This window comes from Mastigoproctus giganteus, chromosome 1 (assembly GCF_048544385.1).
Source record: "Mastigoproctus giganteus isolate SK-2022 chromosome 1, ASM4854438v1, whole genome shotgun sequence".
Lineage (NCBI taxonomy): Eukaryota > Metazoa > Arthropoda > Arachnida > Uropygi > Thelyphonidae > Mastigoproctus > Mastigoproctus giganteus.
The window spans coordinates 65,351,304-65,376,181 of record NC_143575.1 but is presented as its reverse complement, the minus strand read 5'-3'; the positions used below and the strand labels follow the sequence as shown (position 1 = coordinate 65,376,181).

At 38.0% G+C, this 24,878-nt stretch overlaps 1 protein-coding gene across 1 annotated transcript in view; it reads right to left on the bottom strand.

Moving 5' to 3' along the window:
- ALiX (programmed cell death 6-interacting protein-like protein AliX) overlaps nt 1-24,878 on the bottom strand; it is a 262,161-nt gene that overhangs the window by 164,606 nt on the left and 72,677 nt on the right. The window contains exon 4 of the mRNA XM_090373269.1: nt 10,987-11,120. Coding sequence (XP_090229395.1) covers nt 10,987-11,120 — 134 coding nt within the window. The remainder of the gene's footprint in view (nt 1-10,986; nt 11,121-24,878) is intronic.

Genomic DNA, 24,878 nt, shown 5'->3' with positions numbered 1-24,878 from the left:
CCAGAGACAAAACGACAGTCCAGGGAAAGGAAGCATACTGATTCACCAAGACCTAAGAAATTGAGGTTCTTGTTCAGCTGACAAACAATGGGTCTTGTTTGTTTGAAATAAAAGGCATTCTTCTTACACATTTTGTGCCTCGTGGAACAACTATGAATAAGGAAGCATACTCTGAAGTTCTCAGAGTTAAACTTTGCCATGTCATTTGTGAGAAACGTCAAGAACTTTCCGACGTGAAGTGGTTTGTCCATCAAGACAATGCCAGGTCCCATACAGCTAATATTGTGCAGCCAGTGATCGCTGTCACAGGTGCCAAGGTTCTGCCACATCCTCCTTATTCACAGGACTTAGCTCTGAGTGATTTTTTACACATCTGAGGAAGGCCCTGAATCAAGGCAAGCATTTCGCATCCAACACTGATTCTCGCAGAGCCAAAATGGAAGTACTTTGCAGTGTTTAGAAGAATTGTGTGCAAGAAGCATTTAATACATGGATACAATAGTGGCAAAAGTGTGTAAAGTTCAAGTGAGAAGGAAAATCCACAGAAGAGTCAGATGACGACAATTAAGATCAGAGCTTGCACCAGGGCATGATTTAAATGATCATCCCTCGTATTCAACTGCTCAAAGGTAACAGAAATAAGATTCAAAGTCCTATACAGCATTTAAATTGCCATAAGTCCTGAATATATTTTTATTGATGAAAATACTTTTCCACACAGAACTAAATTAGTTGATCAAACTCCTTCAAAATGAAGATAATTTCAGGATTGAGTGCCTAATCAGATGCCCAGACCCGAATCCAATCAACGTCTAGGATAATTTAGGAAGATTAAATGCAATAATGTAAGTCACTGAACAAGCATCATAGCAGTGTCTCATGTTTAAAATAAACAGCAGCTTAACTAAGTTAATTATGAGCAGTGCAACACTAGCACCACTTGTGATAATGTGAAGTTCATACTGTAGGAACAGTAAAAGCATTGAAATTACAAGGAGCAAAAACCCTGTACTCAAAAATACAAGATAGGATGAGGAAGAAGTCCACTTACTATTCATAATTTTTGAAAAGGTGATGAGATGATGAAGATTTTGATTTTACTGGCACAAACCACTGTGGTTATACTGCACCAAGAAAAAATTAAAATGCAAAACAAGATAAAGAGATTCTGATAACCTTTAAAAAGGTTACCTTGTCAAATTTTTATATATATAATATATAAAAATAATAAGCAGTATAAGTTTAAAGGTATTCCATCTAATTTAGATATGTATGTATATATTAATAGCCTGCAAAAACATTAAAAGTGCAGACACATGGTCTGATAAAATCAATTCAGCCCTGGAGAGATTGTGCAGGAATCATGGGGGTAGAATTTTTCTCAGGGTGGTCTGTGCTTGTTAACAGGAGAGTGCGTCTACAGGGATGGGATACACTTAAATAGAAAGGGTACAAGAATATTTTCTGATGCTATCGAGGCAATGTTAGGTGGGCCAAAAAACTCCTAGCTTGGGGGGGGGGGGGTTTCACAGACTAATAGTAACTACAGGCAGAGGTGGAAATGATTCTTTTATTGCTTCTATTGGAATGAGCAGCAACCTGGAAAGCCAGTTGCTGGGGATTTCAGTAACTGCCGGGGATCATCATGAAACAAGTAACTACATGGGCTGTGTTAGAGTAACTAAGAGTAAGAACAGGTGCATGTATACTTGCATGTACACCAATGCTAGGAGTACAGTAAATAAATTTAATGAATTTGAAGTGCTGATGAGGATACCAAAGATATTGTTGGGGTGTTGGAGATGGTGTCACACAGATATAAGCAGTGCAGAGTTGGAATTTGAGGAGTACAATGCGTACAGAAAGGATAGGAAGGGAGGAGGGGTTATGCTGTCAGTTAAGTAACATAAAATTTAGGGAAGTGCATCCAGTTGACATAGATGATGGACAGTGCAATGTTGATTCGGTTTTGGTATAACATAAGTACAGGGAAACAAAAATGAGAGTACGAGTTTGTTATAGGCTAATGACTCTGATGAGTACAATGAACAATTATACAGAAAAATAGAGTGGGCCAGTAAATCAGCATCTTATAATGGAGGATTTTAACTTCTCAGATATAGACTGGAACTTGTGGGTGGATCACTCGAACACTAGCAAGGCTTGTGTGGATTTATTGGATGATTGTTTTCTACAGCAGCATTGATTATTCATGATTATCACTGATTATCAGCAGTGATTATTCATGCATTAAGAATTTACAGATAAAGGAACCACTAGGTGGCAGTGTTCACAGTGTAGTACTGATGTGGGATTTATTTAAGGATGAAACTACCCGATAAAGGGAAGGGTTTTTGCTTTCGTAAAGGCGACTACAGTGGTCTCAGAGATTTTTTAGGTTCTATACAGTGGGACCAACTGATGATGTTACCAACAGAAAATTCTAAATGGGAAGCATTCAAGGAAGTAATTTTGGAAGCTACTAGGCTTTTTGTTCCAACTAAGAAATACTGTTCTGGGTTCAGGCCCAAATGGATTTCAGATGAACTAATGAGACTTGTGGCAGAGAAGAAAAATGCACCCTGGGGTGGATAAGATCTGTACAGTTATATTAAAGGGGCAGCAAAAGAAGTAAGCAAACCCTTAGCAATAATTATGAGAGCATCCTTGGACTCATCTCCAGTCCCTACAGACTGGAGATGTGCAAATGTATCTCCAAATCACAAAGTGGGGGTCAAAGGGTAACATTAGTAATTACAGACCTGTTAGTATGACTTCTGTTCCAGGGAAAATAATGGAGTCACTGGTTAAAGAAGCATTGCAAGATCATTTAGAGAAGACAGCAGTACTAATTCAGACACAGCATGGGTTTAAAAAGGGGAAGTTGTGTCTGACCAATTCGATTGGATACTATGATGTGGTCACAAAGGAACTGGTGGCAAAAAATAATTTTGATATCATATACTTGGATTTCAGGAAAGCTTTTGACACTGTTGCACATGGAAGACTACTGTACAAATTGGAGAAGTATGGCATTAAGGAAAGTTGCTACAATGGATAAAAGGATGGTTGAATGAAATGAGACAGTGATGATCAATTGGTACTGCTCTACATGGACTAATGTTATTAGTGGTGTCCCTCTGGGTTCGGTGTTGGGCCCATTGTTGTTTGGTATATTTATCAATAATATTGATGAAGGTATATCAAGCTTAATGTCAAAGTTTGCAGATGATACAAAGGTTGGCAGGGTTGTTAATAACAGTAATGACAGTATGCTGCTGCAACAGAATCTGGAAATGTTGGGTAGATGGGCTGAGAAGTGGAAACTGAAGTTTAACATTGACAAATGCAAAGTACTGCATATGGGTAACAGTAACCCCTAGAGAAATGTACCAACTAAGTCATGTTACACTCAGAGTAGTGGAGAATGAAAAGGACCTGGGGGTAATTGTGCAGTCAGGTGACATTTTCTAAACAGTGCAGCAGACAGGCTGCCAGAGTAGGTCATGGGGTCTTGCCAATGATATACAGAAATTTTGTGAGCAGGGATAAGGAGTTGATTATCCCCTTATATAAGGCAATGGTCAGGCCACACCTTGAGTACTGTGTACAGGTCTAGAAGCCTCATTTCAGGAAGGCTGTAGAGCAGATGGAACAAGTACATAGAAGGGCAACAAGACTGGTGAAGGGAAAAAAGGGGTGCTCTTATGAAGAAAGGCTTAAGTTCTGCAAATTGCAACATCAAGAGGCTAGGCATCTGCAAGGCAATCTGACTGAGGTGTATAAGGCCTTGAATGGATTGAGCAGGCTCAGTGCTGATGGGATTTTTCCTCTTGCTCAGATTACAAACCTGAGGGGCATAGATTCAAATTGAGGAAAGGCAGTTGTAGAATAGATGTGTGGAAGTTTGCCTTTAGCCAGCGGGCAGTTGACTGCTGGAGCAAACTTCTATCTGTTGTTGTTGTTAGCTGATTGCTTAAATAAATTCAAGCCAGAACTAGACAAACATTTGGAATGAATGGATCAGTGAAATGGGAAGTTTTTTTTTTTTTTTTGGCTATTGCTGTATAAGCTTGCTTTCTTGCATCATGTGCCTCTACTAATGCTAATACTAAAATCTGACTAAGTGTAGAAGACCGAGTCAGATGAGTAAAAGCAATAAAATATTGCGAATATGGGTAAAATTAATGGAATCGATTAAAAGAGGCTTTATAGATAAAACGGTGTCACAAGACACAGATAGGAGTGTCATCTACCCTCAGCAGGAATGAATGTGCTAGATGACTGGTCCTATGCGGAATCGAGCACGAATAACTTCTTCGCTTCGATTCCTGCGCAGACTAGACTGCTATGATGCTATGTTTCAATTACAGGCTTTATCTGGTGTAATTTATTTATTCTCTCTCTCTGTGCCATAGTTCTTGCCATTGGGAGTATAACTTGTGCATTATTTGCCTGTAGTCTGTATAGGGTACTGGCAGGCAAATATTATTAGTGGGAGTTCCTAATTTGGCTACCAAGTCAGCCAATTCATTTCCCCTAATTCCAATGTGGCTAGGAGTCCAGCAGAAGCAAATATCAAACTGGTGTTCATAAAGAGAGCATATCTTCTGCTGAGTCTGACAGAGAACTGGATGGGAATTGTGTCTCAAAGATAATAGAGCCTGTAATATACTCAAAGAATGAGAATATATTATTGACCATTATGTATTTTATTTTTTTTTTAATAGGCCAAATGGCATTAGATAGTTTATAATTTTTAAGTTGGAATTTTATTTTATATTCAACTAACGTTTCTGATTTTGTTATATAATTTACAAAAATAAATTATAAAACAAAAGCATAATTATATATAAGTATACATAATAAAAAACAAATATTATTCCTGAAAGTACAGTTGCTATGCCACTTTTCTTTTTTTTTTCAATGAAAAACCCAAACACAAGAGAAATTAGAACCTAGAGTACTTTGTACTGTGCCTGGGTCGAAAGTTGAGAAGATGAAAGAAGATATTTGTTGACATTAGACGAACTTCTGCAGATTGTAATTTCCTGGAAATATGTATGACAGAAGCTTGTTCCTGAACATGGAAGTTGATTGAATAATTGGGGAAAAAGAAAAGTTAGACAATAAAAGGATGGTGACTGGTTGTGGCATATGTTTGGACTGGTTTGGAAAACCAGAGCAGGAATTATAGAAGCCAATTGAGAAGAACAGTGCCCCCCCATGGAAGTATCTATAGAAAAGGCATGAAACAGAACATCTATCAGAGAGAGAGAGAGAGAGAGAAAGAGAGAGAGAGAGAAAGAGAGAGAAAGAGAGAGGGGGGGGGGGGGGAAAGACAAAGGCCAGTTTTTTAGATGCAGTGGAAGCAACAATTGTAATGTGCTTATACCAAGAGAGATTAGAAGTCAGGATAATCCCCAATAGAGATATATGATCTCCCCTAGAAATCAGTATCATCAAAGATAAATAGGAGCAGAAGAATCCTTTTTGCGAGATATAAGACAGGACTGAGTTTTAGAAGGATTTAAATCAGCTAAGTTACCTTTGTCCACTGGGGAATTACCTGATGATCAGCACTTAAGGAATTAGTAGTGGATATTGCAGAAGTTGGAGCTGTTTGTGCAGAGCAGGGTTTCTCAAACTGGAAGGTGAAATGCAAATGTGCTATCATCAGCAAAACTATGGATAGGATTTCTGGTCAATGGAAGTGGAAAGAGTGGGAGAAAGAACTGAATCTTGGGGAACACAAGAATTAGTGGAGAAGTTAGAAGACAGAGATCCATCTACAATTATCTATAGTGAGTGGTTGATGTCAGAGAGAACACTAGATACCCAATTACAAAAACAGTTTGAAAAGAATAATATGGAAGCTTATTTAGAAGACTTTTATGCTAAGGAATCAAAAGCCTTGAAATGTCAAGAACAGCTGCTTGAGTTTCACCATTCTTTTCCATTGAATTTGTCCATAGATGGGCAACGTAAGCCAGAATATCACCAGTGGATCGACAACTGACGGAATCAATACTGGCGATCATTTAACAGGTGGAAGGTTCCTAGATAGTTTAAGAGTTGGCAGTTGATTGATTTCTCCATTACTTTAGAGTAGAATAAGTGCAAAGGGAAGATAATTGGACAGGAGGGATTTGTCACCCATTTTAGTGAGATTTTTAGCATGGATTTGTCACTGGCTGGATATGAGCAAATTTCCAAGCTGAATGAAAAAAAAATAATAATAAATAAGTGAAAAAAAAAAAAAAGGCAACATAGAAGAGGGGTAAGTTCAGGAGCACAGTTTTCGAGAACAAGTGGAGAAATACCATCAGGAACTAGAGCTTTCTTAGCATCAAGATGGATCAAAATCAAAATCCTTCTGACATCCTTTTGATGGAGGACCAAAGGAAGCACTGAATGGAGTGTACTGGAAATGGTCAGAGGTGGTTCACCAAGCTCATCAGTACATGAGTTGGAAGAAAAATAGGATGCTAGCAGGTGAGCTTTAATCTTTGGCTGAAGTGGCAATAGAACCATTAGTTTTGACAGAGGTGGAAACAAAGATGGGTAAAAGTTGGCAGTAGCTTTGGCAAGAGACAGAATACTTGGCTACAATTTGAACTAGAAGCAAGTTTTCTACGCATAGTATTGGCGTATTAATCTAGCAACATCTAGTATTGACTGATTAATATCTGCTTTACAATTGTTGCAAGCTTTGATATAGGCAGAAAATGACGATGGAGATTTGTAAACAAGACAATTAAGATATGCAACGTTCTTCTCTTGAACAGCCTTAACACATTTATTTGAAAACCAATGTTTAGATAAAGGACAAGATTTTAAGGTGGAGTGAAGAATAAAGGATTCCATCCCTACAAGAATAATTCACTGACATGATCTGAGCAAACATTGATATCAGATGATTTGAAACAGTAATCTGACCAAGGAAAATATAAATCTTGCAGATTATCCCATTTTGCATTCTTGTAATGCCAAACAACATGAGGTAGAGAATTGCCACAATAGAAAGGCTCTATTAGAAAAGAGGCCATCACCAAGTTGCGATCTGTGGTGCCTGGATGACTACCACCTCGACCGCATACTTAGGATTGTTTGAGAAAAAGATCAAGCATGTTGGCTGCATGGTTAGGATTGTCTGGTATTCTGGTAGGCAAATGAACAATCTGTGCAAGGTCATTAGTAATTGTAAAAGTCTCAGCATCTCAACCAACTGGGCCTGTATGACTAGAAAACAGAAGCCAGCTGAAGCTGTGAACATTAAAATCACCAAGGAAAATGATCTCACTGTTGGGAAAGTTGGAATGGAGAAAGTCAAGTTTCAAAGACAGGAAGTCAAAGAGTTCCAAGTGATTAGTGGAGTTGGGAGAACAATAGAGGAATTTGAATGGATGAATTTAACAGAATGCAGTAGAGAGATTTTAAACCAGAGAAGTTCGAAAAGAGGAGATTCCAAATTACTCATCTCTGACAGGGAATATCAGAATGGACGTATGCACAAGTACCACCTTTGAAGAAAAAGGAATCACACAGTGAATAATTTGGACAACTGAGATGAGCAGGGGTCGAATCAACTGATAACTGTGATTCTGTCAGAAAAAGTACATGGAGTTTTGGAAGACTAAGTGGAAATGGACATCAATCAGATTAGAACTGAGACCACGTATATTTGTGAAATGAACAAGGTAGAGTCACTTGCTATTCAGTTGAAAAACTGTGCATTCTATTCATATCAATGACTATAGAATCTTATGGACAACTTTTCAAGTGAGGTCAAGTTAATCAGCCTAAGGCAGAAGTACAAAGATAATTCTGTAGTTTTGCTTCCCAAAAAATACCAAAATTATGAACAAGAATTCATAGGCTTTCCTAACATACCACAACAAGCTAAAAAATTACCTCAGGAGGAGTTATATCACACAAACCCAGCATCATTTGAAGGCTTTATTACTCTCAGCAATACACCTTTTGGTATCTCTCATATTTTCTAAACAAGTCACACCCTGGGTCCTCAGCTCTGCCCACCAATGAGAAACCAAACAGTTATGACATGGTGCCATGTGGGTGGTGACATTCAACTGAGAATAAGTAACAGCAGACTTCTCTAATGGGGAACTGTTTCTTAAAATGAGAGAGACATTATAATAATAAAATTTTAGCCCAACATACAATCTTCAGTTTGTCTTAAAAATTCCAGTGTGGCAATGATGCATTTGCATGAACAATGTCATAGCTTGAAATTTTTTACAGTTTGAGGCTTTTTGCCTTAAATATTTATTACATTACAGTGTAGGTAAAACCTGCCCAGGACATAGTTACCAAAGAGCAAGTTGGTAGCAACAACTAACATAAAAGGACTGTGACTGGTCCATATCAGACATCCATGGGAAATAAATGTTCAATAAGAATTACTGTTTCCTGGAGTTGGACAGACTATGATCACCACTGAAGCCTTAGAAAAAAGCAGTGTTAACTTGATTGGCACAGGCTGGTCTCTTAAATATGTAGCAATTTTTATAGAATGATGGGTGGCCATAGTGTTAATGAATGGTTCGGTTGGCTAACTGGTGTCTGAAAAGCCTGTCTTGGATCCTTTGGGACCTTTTATGCTGGTGGAACTCTGCACATGGGGTGAATTGTGACTGCTGACATTTCTGTTGATGTTGGCACTCGGGCTGTGTTAGATGAACCAAGCTTCTAGAAACTCTCTATAGGAATGACTGTATGATGCTTGGAGGACCTTAGGGTTTTAAGATTAAAAGCATGGATTTTGTAGATGCTATGAGCACTAGAGAACCTTAAGAGCCCCAAAGCTGGCAAAATTTTCTTTGCAGTTTTTTCACTACTCAGTAGATAGTGGTCAATGGAAATTAAACGCTTTCCTGCAGCATTCTGAATATACATGGACTTGTTACTATATATTAGTTTTACTGTTTTTCTCACTCCTGGCTTGATACATTCAGCTCTGTCTGAAAAAGTCAGTACCGGTTTTTTTTCTCTTTCCAATGCTGGCATACAGGGTGTTCTCCATTGCATTTGCAGTTAATATACGTGGATTTTTAAGCTTTACAGACTGATTTGATGGGCCTTTGCACCACAGGTGCATGCAAGGACCACAGCAGGCTATTTGCTAGTGAACATATTTCTGGCACTTAAAGGATTGGCCTCATTTGGCAGTGAAGTTACCCGGCTATGACTGAATTAGTAGATAATGGCATATCGAAGGCAAGGATGAGGTTTCTAATGGGGACCAGATTCCCATCCCTATGTTTAAATATTTGTTTTGCTTAAATTATGCCTTGAGATGGGTACAGTCTCACTGTCTTATAATATATATTCCCCCAATGTGGTTTAGAGAAGCTGTTCTTGAGTACTTGTAATTTCTAGTCTCAACAAGGATGTTGCCAAAACAAACCAGTTTGCCTGATTTGGGGGAGTTTTCCAGCTCTTCACCTTCGGGACGAAGTGGGTTGATATTTTTCCTATGTCCTTTTCACTAGTAGAATATACTATTAGGCACTGACATGATGGACCAAATATGTCTTCGGTTCTGGGTCTTTGCTGAGGTAATATTATTAATTATTTGCTCCAGCATTATAATTTTCTGGTTGGGGCTACACTAGGGTCCCAGAAGGTTTTATCTTATTTCAGTGCCCAGGCTCCTCATCCAAAAGGAACCCAGAAAGCAATAAATGCACTCTTGGGAGTAGGATGCCAGGGCTACCAACCATCACTGCACCACTGCCAGCCTGAATCGTGTGCCTTAGACCAGTGGTCTCCAAAGTGGGATATGCAAGATAATCTGCAATAAATCAATATTTATTAATTATGAAAACTTTAGTTTTTCGAAACGTAATTGTAAATAAGAATTATAAATAAATGTTTTTTTTTAATACCTCAATATGTGGCTTTGTTTGATCATGCACATTCAAATACATGCATTTTGTACTTGAACCTCAATTTTTTATTTGTGATCTTTTAAAATTATATGTAATTTTAGATACTGTATAATGCCTTCCAGGTAAACGATTTATAAATAAAAAAAAAACTGTATATTTAATTTTTTATTGCAGGGTGTGCACTAATCCTTTTAAGTAAACTAAGGGTGCATGACCAAAAAAGTTTGGAGACCACTGCCTTAGACCATTGAGGGTTGGGGCATGGCATCAACATGGTTGACTTTCGCAGGTGAATCTATCAGCCAAATGATCTTGGGTAAGCTGTCTCAGGATCTTCTGTCTTGTCAAAGCAGGGGATGGGGCCCTTGTTTCCCTGGCCTCACATTAAAATGATTATACATACATATAATCATTTTAATGTTAAATAAAATTAAATTGATAATTTGTGACCATGGAAATTTTAATGTTCTTATCTTACAGAAGTTCACAATGTCCCTGATGACAGATCAACAAAGTATCTAGAAGTAATGCTAATTTTATAAAACAAGTCTCTACTGCAGAGTTGTTTTGTAAAATTAGTGTCTCTACTACAACAGAGATTAAATACACAAATGTTTAAAATATTTAATTCTCATTCATTTTAATTTCAAAAAGAAAAATTGCTGAAGTTAAGCAAGAATTTCACAATATCAAGCTTTGAGTTTGTAAATAGAATATGAGCAGCCCAAAATTCTCATTAATAAAACTGAATATTTGTAAATCAGGTTACTGTACAATTACTATGAGGGGACAAATACAGCACCAATCCACATCACTGTTTATGAATAATAATAAAAAAAAATCTGTTTTAAATTTTACACCCTCCCCTATCTTGTATTTATAATGTGCATAACTGATTTAAGCATACAGATTTTGTCATTTAGCTACAGTTGCCATTCTGAAGCTATAATAATCCATATAAAGCAAAGGCAATAATCTTAAGTTGCTTATATCAAAAATATCCAACAATAAAAGTGGAACAAATATTATTTTTAGTGGCCAAAACATAATTTTTATTATTTATAGACAATACCTGAAAATATTTAGCAGCTGATTTCAATAATTCATCATTCCTTATGTCACCACTATAGCCAGCAGCAATCTGACTTTGCATGGCACCAATATTAAACAAAATGCATACTTTTTCATAGGCTAAGGAAGATAATGCTATAACAGAACAAAAAAAAAAAATCCACCATTATATAAAATGTGACAATATGATCAGAGCTAATGAAAGATTCCTAAATAAGCATAGGTGTAACACAGTTTGTGCAAAATACTGTATCAAGCTATTATAAACTGGCAATTTTACTTTTAAGCGATTTCCTTCTGTTAAGAACCTTATCTTGTGTATAAAGCAGTCATCAACTGTATAAGAGGGTATCACCTGACGAAAAATGCTTTAATTAGTGTGTATGAAGCAATTAACACACAACAGTCAAAATGGTTTCTGAAGTGAGTATACAACTATCAATTAGCATTAGTATTACTAAATGCAAATTAGTTCAAGAAAGCTAGGTTTATTCATCAATAGCCATAAAAGAGTCATCTGGTTTCTTGTTCTTCTTGTTGCTGAGATTTAATGGTGCAAGAGATTCTATGGCCATAGCACCTGTCCAAAAGCTACTGAAGGAAAAGGTATATGAATTAAAGGCAATTATATATATAGCATAAGTTCATTTAGGATAAATTTGATAAAGATACAAAGGCTACAGTTCTGTTGGTTTAGTAAAGTGGGGCAGTCTATGAAGATGTGCTTCACAGTTAATAAGGAGTGTTAGTGAACACAATGTGGTTGACCTTCCCCCACGAGAAGAAAGAGATGCACGAGTGTGGGATAAGAACAACTTCTTCATGTATGTTGTTTTAAAAATTCAAGTTCCACAGTTGTGGTTCTTGTTTAATCTGCAACAGTTTATTGTTAGTCTGAGAGGTCAAGCATTGATCCCATTGATTGTGGTATATTCAATGGATAAGAGGTTTGTAGTCTGAATATGGAACTTGTTTGTGTATAAATGTGTGCTTGTGTCAAGCTCATTCTCAAGCATTAGACAACATAAAGACATCCTCCACAGAAAGCACTGATCCTTGGTCCCACAGGAAGTAGCTATAGTTGGTGACTCGACTGTCAGGGAAGTCGAAAATATATTGTACAAAAAGGACAGGTGGTGTAGGATTGAGTCTTGTGGGACTTCTCTTTCCTGGGTGAAAGACTGGGGTATTTTGATAATAGACCTGAGAAGTATGGCATTGCAAGAAACTCTGTATTAAAAGAAGTAAATGTCCTTGCAGGTCAAGCATGTAGAGATCTCAAAGGACACCAAGACACCCTCTGGATAACGAGACATACGATGATGAGGTGCTGTTTCTTGATGAGAACATTCTGGATGTTCACCTTGACTTTGGCCATGGGATCTTAGGAGGTTGTTTTCTGAAATGCATACTGATTTTCACTCATTAAACGTGCAATTCCAAATACATTTAAGTCTGTTGTGGATCACTCTCTCTCTCTCCAAGGTTCTGCCAAGGTCTTGTTTGTGAGAGAGGAGCAAGTTTGTGACAGAAACTGGTCAGTAATTATCTGGAGTGTTTTGTCCATTCCTGGTTTAGGGCAGCCAGAACAACTGAGTGTCAGCAGGAGTTAGGGTAGTTATTTTTTAGCATTAGTAGAGGCATATGATGCAAGAAAACAAGCTTATGCAGCATCAGCCAAAAAAAAACACAAAAAAAACCCTGCTCCTATTCATCCCTCCATTCATTCCAAATACCTGTCCAGTTCAGCCTTAAATTTATTTAGGCTATAAACTTCCACAACAAAGGATGGAAATCTGTTCCACCAACCAACTGCCCGCTGGCTAAAGGCAAACTTCCGCACATCTATCCTACATCTGTCTTTCCTCAAATTGAATTTATGCCCTCTCAAGTGATTGTGAGCAAGAGGAAGAATCCCATCAGCACTGAGCATGCTCAAACCATAGCCGACTGGGCTAGCCGGGTGGGTAAAGAGCCTGCCTGGCAACCCAAAGGTTGCGGGTTCGAATCCCGCCTCGGGCTTGGATCAGAGTACAAAATGTAAAAACTTTGGGTGGTGCAATATAGCCACAGAAGCTGATGGACTAACAAAAAAAAGAAAAAAAAAGAAAGAAAGCTCAAATCATTCAAGGCTTTATACACCTGAAGCAGATCACCTCGCAGATGCCTAGCCTTCAGACACTGTAGTTTGCAATACTTAAGCCTTTCTTTGTAAGAGCAACCCTTTGTTCCATTCACTAATCTTGTTGCCCTTCTCTGTACTCATTCCAATAGCTCTACATCTTCCTTAAAATAAGGCCTCCAAACCTGTATACAGTACTCAAGGTGTGGCCTGACCATTGCCTTATACAAAGGGATAATCACCTCCTTACCCCTGCTAGAAAAATTCCTGTATATCATTGACAAGACACTATGAGCTACTCTTGCAAATCATCTGCACTGCTCAGAAAACTTTATAACTGCCTGCACAATTACTTTTCGTTCTTTACCACTGTCAGTGAAGTACCACAGAGTTGATACGTAACTATGGGATTACTGCTTTCCATATGTAGTAATTTACGTTTGTCAATGTTAAACTTCATTTGCCACCTCTCAGCCCATCTGCTCAACTTTTCTAGATCCTGTTGTGGCAGCGTACTGTCATTAGTGTCCTTAATAACCCTGCCAACTTTCGTATCATCTGCAAACTTGGACATTAAGCTTGATATACCATCATCAATATCATTTATAAATACAGAAAACAACAATGGACCCGACACTGAACCCTGAGGAACTCCACTAATAACATTAGTCCACGATGAGCAGTGTCCATTGATTACCACTCTTATCTTCTCCCACTCAACCATCCCATTATCCATAGCAGCAATTTGCCTCCAATGCCACACTGCTCCAATTTGTTCAGCAGTCTTCCATGTGCAACAGTATCAAAAGCCTTTCTAAGATCCAAATATATGATATCAAAGTTATTCCCTGCATCCAGTTCCTTTGTGACCACACATCATAGTATCCAATCAGATTGGTCAGGCAAGACCTGCCCTTAACAAAACCATGCTGTGTCCAAGCTATAACTGCAGTCTTGTCTAGATGATCAAATTCTTTAACCAGTGCCTCCATTAATTTTCCTGGAACAGAAGTTAAAGTAACAGGTCTATAATTACTTGTGTCGCCCTTTGATCCACATTTGTGAATTGGGGTCACATTTGCACATCTCCATGGGTACCTCCCCTGAGTCCAAAAAAGCTCTCATAATTATGGCTAAGGGTTTGCTTACTTCCTTTGCTGCCTCCTTTAATATTATTGGATAGATCCCATCCACCCCAGGTGCCTTTTTTATGTTTATCTTCAACAATTTCTCCTCCACTTTCCTCTCAGTTATTACATCTAGCTCACTGCCAGAGTTTAACTCACCTCAGGCATTCCCCTCTCTGAATAACTCCTCATGGGTGAATCTAGATGCAAAATACTCATTTAGTTTGTTAGCCAAATTTTTTTTTTTGTAGAGAATCTGATTGAAGAAAATCAGCAAGGAATGCAGGTAGTTGGAGTTGAATTTAACTGTTGTGACATGATACAGAATACCCATTAGAGTAGCAATATAATTAATTGAGCTATTTAAAGATTCTTGAAACTGTGACATTGTTCACTGCCTTGGTTGGTTTCATGGCAGTGAACAATTTGTGTTAAAGTTTAGTTTCTGTCTCTGCTATTTATTTTAGTTTTTTTGAAAACTTCACCATACATGGTACATTCAAAAAGTTCCTGGATTGCAGGTGGATGTTTAAATAGTTTGCACTACAGCCCGAAGGTACTCAAGGGATACTGACGTTGACCTTGGTGTGTACACAGGCTGAGTGGAAACTGGTTCAACCACTTCACTTGTGTCACAGCTAATTAATTGTGGAATGTTGCACTTTGAACGGTGTGCTAACATCAAGTTCTTTCAACTTGATAAAAGTGATACAGAGATGCTGCAATCATCACAGAAAGTTTATGGAAATGATGCTTTGAAGAAAGCAGCAGTTTAGGAGTGTTTTAATTGGTATAAAAACGGACAGAAAATACTGGAAGAAGAACATTGTAGTGGATGCCCTTCAAAGTAATGAAACAATGAACATGTCATGAAAGTGAAGGAACTTATGTAAAATGATTGAATGACTGTTGCTGAGATTGTTCATGAAATTGGAATGTCTGTAGGCCAAGTACACACAATCCTGATGCAAGATTTGGGGATTCGTTACACGTGTGCAAAGTTTGTTCCACATTAGCTGTCAGATGATTAAATAGACTACAGAAAAGTCACTGCAGGTGATTTGTTTGAAAAATCAATGCAGGATCAAAGCTTCCTAAGAAAAGTGGTCACTGGAGATGACAGTCAGGTGTTTGTCTATGGTACTTTGGTGTGGCTGAGTGGTCAGGAGCGGGAATGCAGTAGCACACCTTCCTTGAGACCCTGACTGCTAAATACGGTCCATCTGCCAACCCACACTGGACCAGCATGGCAGATTATGGTCCATTTCCATCAGCATGAATTGTTGAGGAGGCTTCCACCCTGCAGTGGGTTGATAATGGCTGCAGTTTTTACTTTGGGGTTTTAAAATATTAGCACCATAACAAGCGCCCAGTCACATCGCAATGGCAGTTCAATAGTGCTTGACTGTGAAAAAAAAAAAAAAAAAAAAAAACCGATCAATACAGCAGCCTCCATACTTCCCAAACCTTGCATCATCTGATTTCCAGCTGTTCCCTAAACTGAAAATGGGGCTTCGGTGTCATCGTTTCACTACAGATTAAATTAGTAAACAATCCCCGCTGTGTCTGTGGGGAAGTAGAGACATGGTCTCACATAATGTACAACTGTGAAAACTATGAGGATCTCTGCTGCCTCTTGACGACAAAACTGACTTACTTCCCTCGCGACAGGGAATCAAACCTGTTGGACTCGCAAGAGGAGTATAAGGAGTTGACAAAATTCACACAGGGACTGTTCACCCGAAGGAGGACACTTATTGCTATCTACAAGAATCAAGAACAGGCACCACGACAAAACTAACCATCCTTGGACCCAACCAAACTGGCTCTCGCCCAGATACAAGACTTTCCTTTGGGACTGAACTAACATAATAAAGGACTCGCAGGACACAACCCAAGGTAGAGCGAAAGAACCTGCTCAAGATTAATACCACGGACCTGACAAACCACAGATGGACTCCGAACACTGGACTGCATGGATGGGATTTATCCCACGAATGACCTTATAATTGGTCTGATCCCTGCTGGGATCAGACTGGGACAACTGGACAGATCACACCTCTGCTGCCAAATGCTTTTGGGCAATCTGAATAGGGTGCTCTAAACCTATTCACTTTTAATTACCAAACGCACGGGAGAGGAGACTTTTGTTGTTTTTTTTCCCTTAGCCACGCTCCCTTGCTTGGCCCTTTGCCACTCCCAAGGTGGGGGGGTGACTTCTGGGCTCCCCTCGTCGCCCCTCTCTTCCCTCTGGTGGGACATGGGCCTGCTCCACTGATTTGAGGGTCATCTTCTCTATGGATCCCTTATTTCTGTCTTTCTTCCCCAGCCTTCAGTCTCCCCACCCCTCTCTCTTATTTATAATTACTAGTGTCTGAACCATTGTTAAACTGTTTGAGCCCCACACCCAAAAACTTAATAACATTTATTCACATAAATAGTACTCCTTTTGGCTGACCCCTATCTATAACATTTTATTATTATTAATTTTTTTTTATTTATTACTATTATTATTTTATTTATTTATTATTATTATTTTTTATTTTATTATTACTTTTTTTAAGGTTCTAGCCACTGAAATCTTAGGAAATTAGGTGGCAGGACCTGCTAGAGTAAATAACTATTAAAAGTGGTGTACCTGGTCTGCCTCCACGAGGCAGAGTATGGACAATGTTGGGTCCAATTAGGGGCCCAGCGGCTAAATGACCAGAGGAACAATGACACTACACATGTACAAAATCCACACACTTTTAAACCTCTGGCATTGACAGTTATTGCAGAGATGGGGGAAACCCCTGGTGCCATTTGACACTAAACACACTACAGAATCAGGAACACCTAATGCTATAATCCCAAAACCACTATAAAGTTCTTACCCACTTTGCACAGGAGCTCTTCGTGAGGCACAGGACTCCTCCAACCACCATGAAAATTTCTGTCAAAACAAGAACAGCCTACCTATCAATCATCTTGAACTGCTATGCAGGCCACGGACCACATCACCACAAAAGAAACTACCTAATCATCTTGAACTGCTATGCAGGCCACCAACCACATGACCACAAAAGAAACTACCTCTTCACCATCTCAGAGATCCAGCAACAAACTGACACTCACCAATGACCTCCCACTGACTGGGCTCCTACAAAACTCTCACTTCACCAAATGTTAAGTTCACACGATGGAGGACTTTTTTTTTTACATTTTAACCTCCATTCGCCGAATCCGCTACCGAGGCCGTAGCCTATCCGTGGTAATGTCAGAGAACGGGATTTTTCCTAACTTTTAGAATTCAATTTTGTTAATAAATAAATAAATAATAACCGAACAATAAACAATTCCTATCTGGCCACTTAGCCTCATGCAAGGAGAATCAACTTTGATTTTCTATCCATTGATCCTAATTGGATGAGTTGACATCCCTGCCACTTGGGGGCGTGCCACTACTACCCAGCAATCTAAATCTTCTTTTAAAGACTTCCGAAACGTACTTATTAAAATAAGTAAATAACCTTTTATCAGTGAACATAACATGGAGTCTCTCTTTCTCCAGATAGCCAATTGATAGTTCCAATTCCATTCTCAAGTCAACATAATAATTGCAGTCAAGCATAACATGCTCAGATGTTTCAAGCTCTCCACATTTACACAACCCATTTTCTTTAAGTCCAAGCTGAAAGAGTCTCAATGCCAATCCATGTCCAGTTAACAAAAACGTAGAACAAAGACCAAACTGTTGCCACAACTTTCTTTTAACATCAATTATATTAATTCTCGGCAAAAACATAAAGGTCTGTCGTCCTTTTTCAGATGTTTCCCATTCCATTTGCCATCTAATTTTAACTTCTTCTAAAACTCTGTTCTTTTCATTTTTAACATCTGCTCTTGTATAAATTTTTCCTGGTTCTGGACAAGTTCTTATTCTTACTATTGTCTTCCTGATGTTTCGCTTAGTAAGATATCCAACACCAGCTATTAATACTACATACTGGACTGGCAACCTACCTGATATTACCTGCAAGGCTTCTGTGGACACCGTCCGACATGCCCGAGTAATCCCTAGTAATGCAAATCTTTGTGCTTGTACTAGGTGTTTTTCAATAACCTTATTCCCAATCCTATGAACCCAAGCCCCGGCAGCATAACACATTATAGGTGAAAATAAACAATCATATAACAGATTGAGGCCTCTACCTTTTATACCCCAATCTCTTCTAATCACCCTCCGGAGCTTGGCATATAAGGTTTTAATTTTAACTTTTAAATACTTAACGTGTTCTGTAAAGAACAAACGTTCTTCAATCATTAAGCCTAAATATTTTGTTACTCGTGCATATCGAACGGCACTCCCCATCAGCCATACAGTAGGAGCTCTATTCATGCTTAGTCTTCCCTTGAGCAACATCTGAACCGTCTTTTCCTTTGAGACCTGCAATTTATGTTTCCTTGTCCATATTTATAATGTTCTCCAAGCTTCTTCTGCTTTGTTTTCTATGGAAGATCTGGAATTTCCCTGAACCATCACTACCAGATCTTCAGCATAAGCTATCTTTGTGACACCAGGCATTTCTTCATTTAAATATTCATCAAAGACCATGTTCCACGCAAAGGGGCCAATCACCGAGCCTTGTGGACATCCTTTATTAACTTTCCTAGTTATCTCTGTATATCTTGTTTTAACTACTACTTCCCTATTGGAAAAGTAGCTTCTAAATACATTATATAATTTTGTTGTACATACTTCTTTAATTCTAGACATGATGCCTCCCCAGCATAAGTGGTCAAAAGCACCCTTAAAATCAATAAATACACCCAAACAATACCGTTCCTCACTGTCCTCCACCGCTTGAAGCAATCTATATACCGCATCTTCAGTTGATGAGTCTTTCTTAAAACCATATTGGTTTTGTGATGACATATTTCTTGAATCATACCTCATCATAAGACGGTTCATACATAGTCTTTCATATATCTTGCCCAAAACAGAGAGGAGGGCAATTGGACGATATGTACTAGTTTCATTAAGCATACGATCTGTTCCTTTTATAAGTAATTTTATCTGTGCTCTCTTCCACTCATCAGGAAAGGCACCCTCTTCTAAACATCGATTATACAGATTTAAATATAATTCTGGAGCCATTTGAAAAGATCTTTTCATAACCAAAACTTCTATTTTATCTAGGCCCGGCGATTTACCATCCTTCGCCTGGCCCATGGCCGTTGTCAACTCTTCTAACGTAAACTGTTCTTCTGGTGTCACAACAATATTTTGACCATCTATTTCTAATTCATTGACTTCTTCATTTTCATCTGGAAAGAGATCGTCCAATATCCTGTTCACCGATTCTTCCCAAGTTAAAGTTTGACTATTTTCATTGCCAATAGTGCTCATTATTTCCGATAGGCTTCTTTTATTAGTTAATAATTTGAAAATAGAATTCCATGGATCCCTAGATCCTTGTTTGCTCACATATTCCCTCCACTTATTCTGTTTAGCTTTACAGATAGCTGTAACATATTCTTTACAAGCTTTATACATATTTTAATACACCTCACACAAATCTAAATCTCCAATTCTTCTTACAGCCTGAAACTTTCTTCTTAAGCGAAAAGTCTCTCTCCTTTTTTCAGATAATTCAGTACTCCACCAGAATACTGGCCTATTAACCTTATACCTTTTCTTCATACTACTAGAACATGCATCTTTTAAAATAACAGTTAATTGTTTAACATAATCATTTGATGTCAGGCCCACCCAATTTATTTCATTAATACTACTCAAAAACACCTGCTCAAACTTTGGCCACCTTGCAGTTTTATCCATAAATCTATCAATATCATTCAATATTCTCACTGAATCATTTATAACACAGGAGAAAGAGATGCTGTTATGATCACTAGTAGTATGATGTTCTATCACTTTCCAATTTCTAATATTATCCACAATAGAGGTAGTCGCCAAAGTTAAATCAATATATGACTGTCCATGTACCGTGGAATAAGTAGTAGCATGTCCTGTCACATTTAACACCTCCATACCTGAGGCAGCAATGAATTCCTCCAGCATCATTCCTCTTTCATCGGATACATCACTACCCCACAATGGAGAACAAGCATTAGAATCCAAGGCAACCACTACATTGCAAGAGCCAACTAATTCATATAATTTATCTAAATACTTTATATGTTGTTCCATTCCTTCTGATGGCTGGCAATATACTGTAACAACATACAACTTGCCACATTTCCCTATAATTTCACAACAAACGTGTTTCTCATCACACAGTGATAACACTTGTGTTACAACCACTTCAGGATCTCTAATTACTATGGCCGTCATTGGATTATCACCTTTAGAAACAATTCTATATCTAATAGGATAACCTGCTACTTTACCTTTAATTACATATGGCTCCTGCAAGAGGGCCACCGAGAAATCTTCACATTCCATTATATGATTTATTTGCAATGCAACTGCCTTAGCTCTTTGTGCATTTAGTTGTAAAATCTTAATATACTTATCCATAATTAATTTTTCTTTTATGAATGTCTAAGGCCCTTTGATACTCAATACACTTTTTATCCACGGCAGCATGAGCAGTCTCTTCATTCTTCCCTTTACAATTACAACACTCAGGCTGTTTCCCTCTATTTGGACAGTCTTTAAACAAATGTTCTTTGGAACAGTGACCACATCGCATCTCTCTCCTACAAATACTTTGCAACATGGCCAAAAGCAAGGCATTTATAACATTGAGTAATTGAATATATCTCTTTAAATTTGTAGGCCATCCATCTCACAAATAATCTTACTCTATCCTTAACATTATTCCATAATATAGGAGATAACTGTAAAATCCAGTTATTCAACTGTGTATTCCTATTCCTATTTACAGTTAAAATCTCAATATTTTCTTTAAACTTCTTTTCACTTATATCACAGTCTTTAAAGTTTTTCACCCACAATTGCTGCAATAGTTCTTCTTTCTCTACATCTTTTTCCACATCAAATAATACAATTCTAGGATATACAGGTTTAGGCACAATATACTTTAATCCTAAGTCCTGAATTTTGGAACACGATTTCAACTTTATCAGATCATCGTTTGTTTCAGCTTCTACCAGGACTCCCCTATCTCTTATTGGTTTTAAGTTCCGAACTTTAAGGTTTGATAACATCGGCCTTATTTCTTTTAAGATATCCATCCACTTTAACATCTTCACTCGTTTTATGTTTATCTGTCGTTGCTTTAATAATCATAACCTTTGACACTGTATCTTCAAGTTTATTTTTCACAATAGTAGAATAACTTTGTTTTTCCTGGTTTCTTTTTACTTTTTCTTTCAATAAGACATTCTCAAGATATACTTCTTGCACCTTTTGTTCCAATTTATCCCATTTTTCCAAAATAATTCTTATCACTGCAATAGGGACTTTACTTTGCTCATTCCACAAAAACGAGCTTAATTCACTCCTTATTTCTCTAACGTAATCAAAACCTTCCATACTCGGCCGCTCACTTACACTGTTTTTTCGTTTTCTCTTCTTATGTTTTTCCCCATCGCTTAGTTCTTGTTTATCTTCCACTTTTTTTAACTTTTTACTTTTACTTCCTTTTTGCAAAGATTGGGAAGTACCTGGTAATGATGTTGATCTTGTCTTTACTGGTGTTCTCTGTAAAGTTTTTCCAATAAAGATATCCTGTTCCACTAGTTCCTGGGCTGAACAAGAAATTTCTTTTGTCAAATCTTGTCGTTCACCTTCAGTAATAACGTTCACAACTGGCTGTACTTCTTGATCATCCATCCTTATCAAATCTTCCTCACTTGAAGAGGCAGAAGAAGACATAATGTATAATATAAAACTCTATATTTACAATTAAAAACTGAAATCTAACAACAGAAATCAGTAACTATTTACAAATATACAATCAATGTAAGCAAACAAGGAGCCACAATCCACTTGTCAAAATGGAATATTAAAATTGCATTTAGAAAATCTATTCAATAAATGCGTCTAAAACACTTTGCCCAAGTTTAACAGGCAAAGGTCCCAGAGGATCGACTCACGAATTTGTGCCAATAAGGCAAACTGTGCCAAAGGCACGGAAATACTCACAATTTAACTAAGAGCACGGAAATGCTCTAACACACCTCAAGAGGAGAAAATTTGAACACCCCCTCTTGAGTCAAATTTATTAACGAGACCTCGTCCCCTTTGATCTGTCTGGCTCAACTTCGCCAGGTAGGGGTATCACCCCTACCCGCCCGCCCCGGACCACGAGGAGGTGTGAGCCTTAGACGCTTAGTTTTATTTGCCAGAAAATGCAATCAATAACTTATGTCTTGCACAAGCTAAATGGCACAATACAATCAGCAAAAATAAAACATTGCCCAGCGTCGCCTCCGGGGCCACGATGGAGGACTGAGACAAAATACTCTGCATCGGATGGGACCATGGGAGCATGGTCCCATCCAAGGGACCATGCTCCTTGCATGGTCCTGAAATCAGCCAGACACCTTTCCTTCCAGAGAGCATCTAACTGTCCTGAAAACTGTGACATCACTAGACCTAGCTTAACTGTGACTCTCGCAGCAACGCTGCAAATGCCTTTGCACCCCTGTGCATCGGATGGACAGCAATCACGGACAGGACTCGTTCCTGTGTATGACCTACAACCATTCTGACTCCCTATTTTCCTAGATGGCATCCGTCTCGAGAACTGTGACGCCACTGGACTAGACATAAATACGACCTCTGCAGCCACGCTGCCAACACAATCTGAATACAATGCTCTGAATACAATGCTCTTGCCCTATTCAACTTCAATTCCCTATCTCTGGCAGGGGGAGACGGTTTTCTGTCTTCCCCGCTCCTGCTCCTCTTTTCATCTGGTGGACATGGGCCTGCCTCACCAACCACCTGAGGTCACCTTCTCTACTGTCTCCATACTTCTGCCTTTCACCCCCAGTCTTCAGCCTCCCCCTCCACTCTACCTATAATGCCCCACACTTGAAAATCTAACTATGTCCAAATTAAATCGAATTCTCAAAACTTTTTTGCTTTCTAATTCTAGCATTGACCCCCATGATAGTTTTTTTTTTTTTTTTTTTAGGCCCTAGCCACTGAAATCTCAGGAAACTAGGTGGCAGGGCCTGCCAAAGTAAAATATAGAACTACTGGGTACCTGATCTGCCTCAGGTACCCAGTAGGATACCTGAGTGTGGGCAATGTGTGGGCAATGGTGGGTCCCATTAGGGGCCCAATGGCTAAACGGCCAGATGAACAATGGTACACAATACTACACCACCCAAAACCCACACAATTTTAAATCTCTGGCCTTAACAGTGAACTGTGACACGATGATGCACAATATGCAGAGATGGGAGGGGACCCATGTTGCCGTTAGACATGAACACACACTTTACAAAAACAGGAAAATTAGTGGTCTAGATCAGCAAACTTATTTCGCTTGCAACTCCCTTATTAAATAAAAAATTGACGTGACCCCTAGTAAAACCTGAGGTAGGATTACCAGATTTTTAGCAAGGATAAATAGCATTTTATAAATTACAGCAGACTCTCGATTTACCAGGATCAGATTAACTGGGACACTTCAAGACTCCAAATTTAACAAAAAAAAAAAAAAAAACAACCAGAAATCATAAAATTCAAGTAATAACTAGAACAGGTATAAACAGATATTTTGCAATTTGTAAATAAGCAACGAGAAGTGGCATTATAAGTTGTCATTGGGAGATTAATGTGCCTATTATCTTGCAGCTCCCGCTGTCTTCACATCCAAACAAAAAAAAAGAAAAGAAAAGAAAAAAAGAGACTAAATGCTTCGTTTGTTTTATTGCATCGCGTTGACTGTTGTGTTCTGTTGAACCGCAAAAAGAAATTTTGTTTCGCTATTTTTGTCAGGGATTTGGAAATTTTTTTATAGTAAAAAAAAAAAAAATTTTTTTTTTTTTTTTGTTTAGAAATCGCAAAAATGATGGGTAAACGCAAAAGAGTTGCTCTTTCAGTTAAACAAAGACCTGAAATTATTCAAAAGTTTGAAAACGGTGCATCCGTTAAATCTCTAATGAACCATTATAATGTTGGTGACCAAACTAAACGCAACATTGTAAAAAATAAAGGGAAATTATTAGATTTAAAATTTTATTGGACACATGAGTAGTACATGGTAAGGTTTTTGTCTATCGCCATATTTTTTTAGGTAGGTTACTGAACATTTTTCGATACAGTAAGACCCTGACTTACACAACTATGGATTTACATACATTTGTTTTGACTCAATTTTTTTTTTTTTTTTTTTTTTAATTTTTAGGAGTGTAAAATTTAAAATGACAAAAAAAAAAATAAAATAATGATAATAATAATAATAAGCAATCAATAATGATGATCATGGCATGCACAAATTGCACAAGTGAGATTGGAGTAACAAGCAAAAAAATAGGAAAGAAGAGAAGATTCTTATAATTATTTATGGTTTTTTTTTATATGACTGAAGATTTCAGTGAAGGGCACACACCTCACTATAATAACATAAAAACACACAGAATTCAAGCTATTGGTAATATCGCAAATGCAATAAGATCAAGTTTCCTACCCGTTTATAATAGATTGCGCTAATA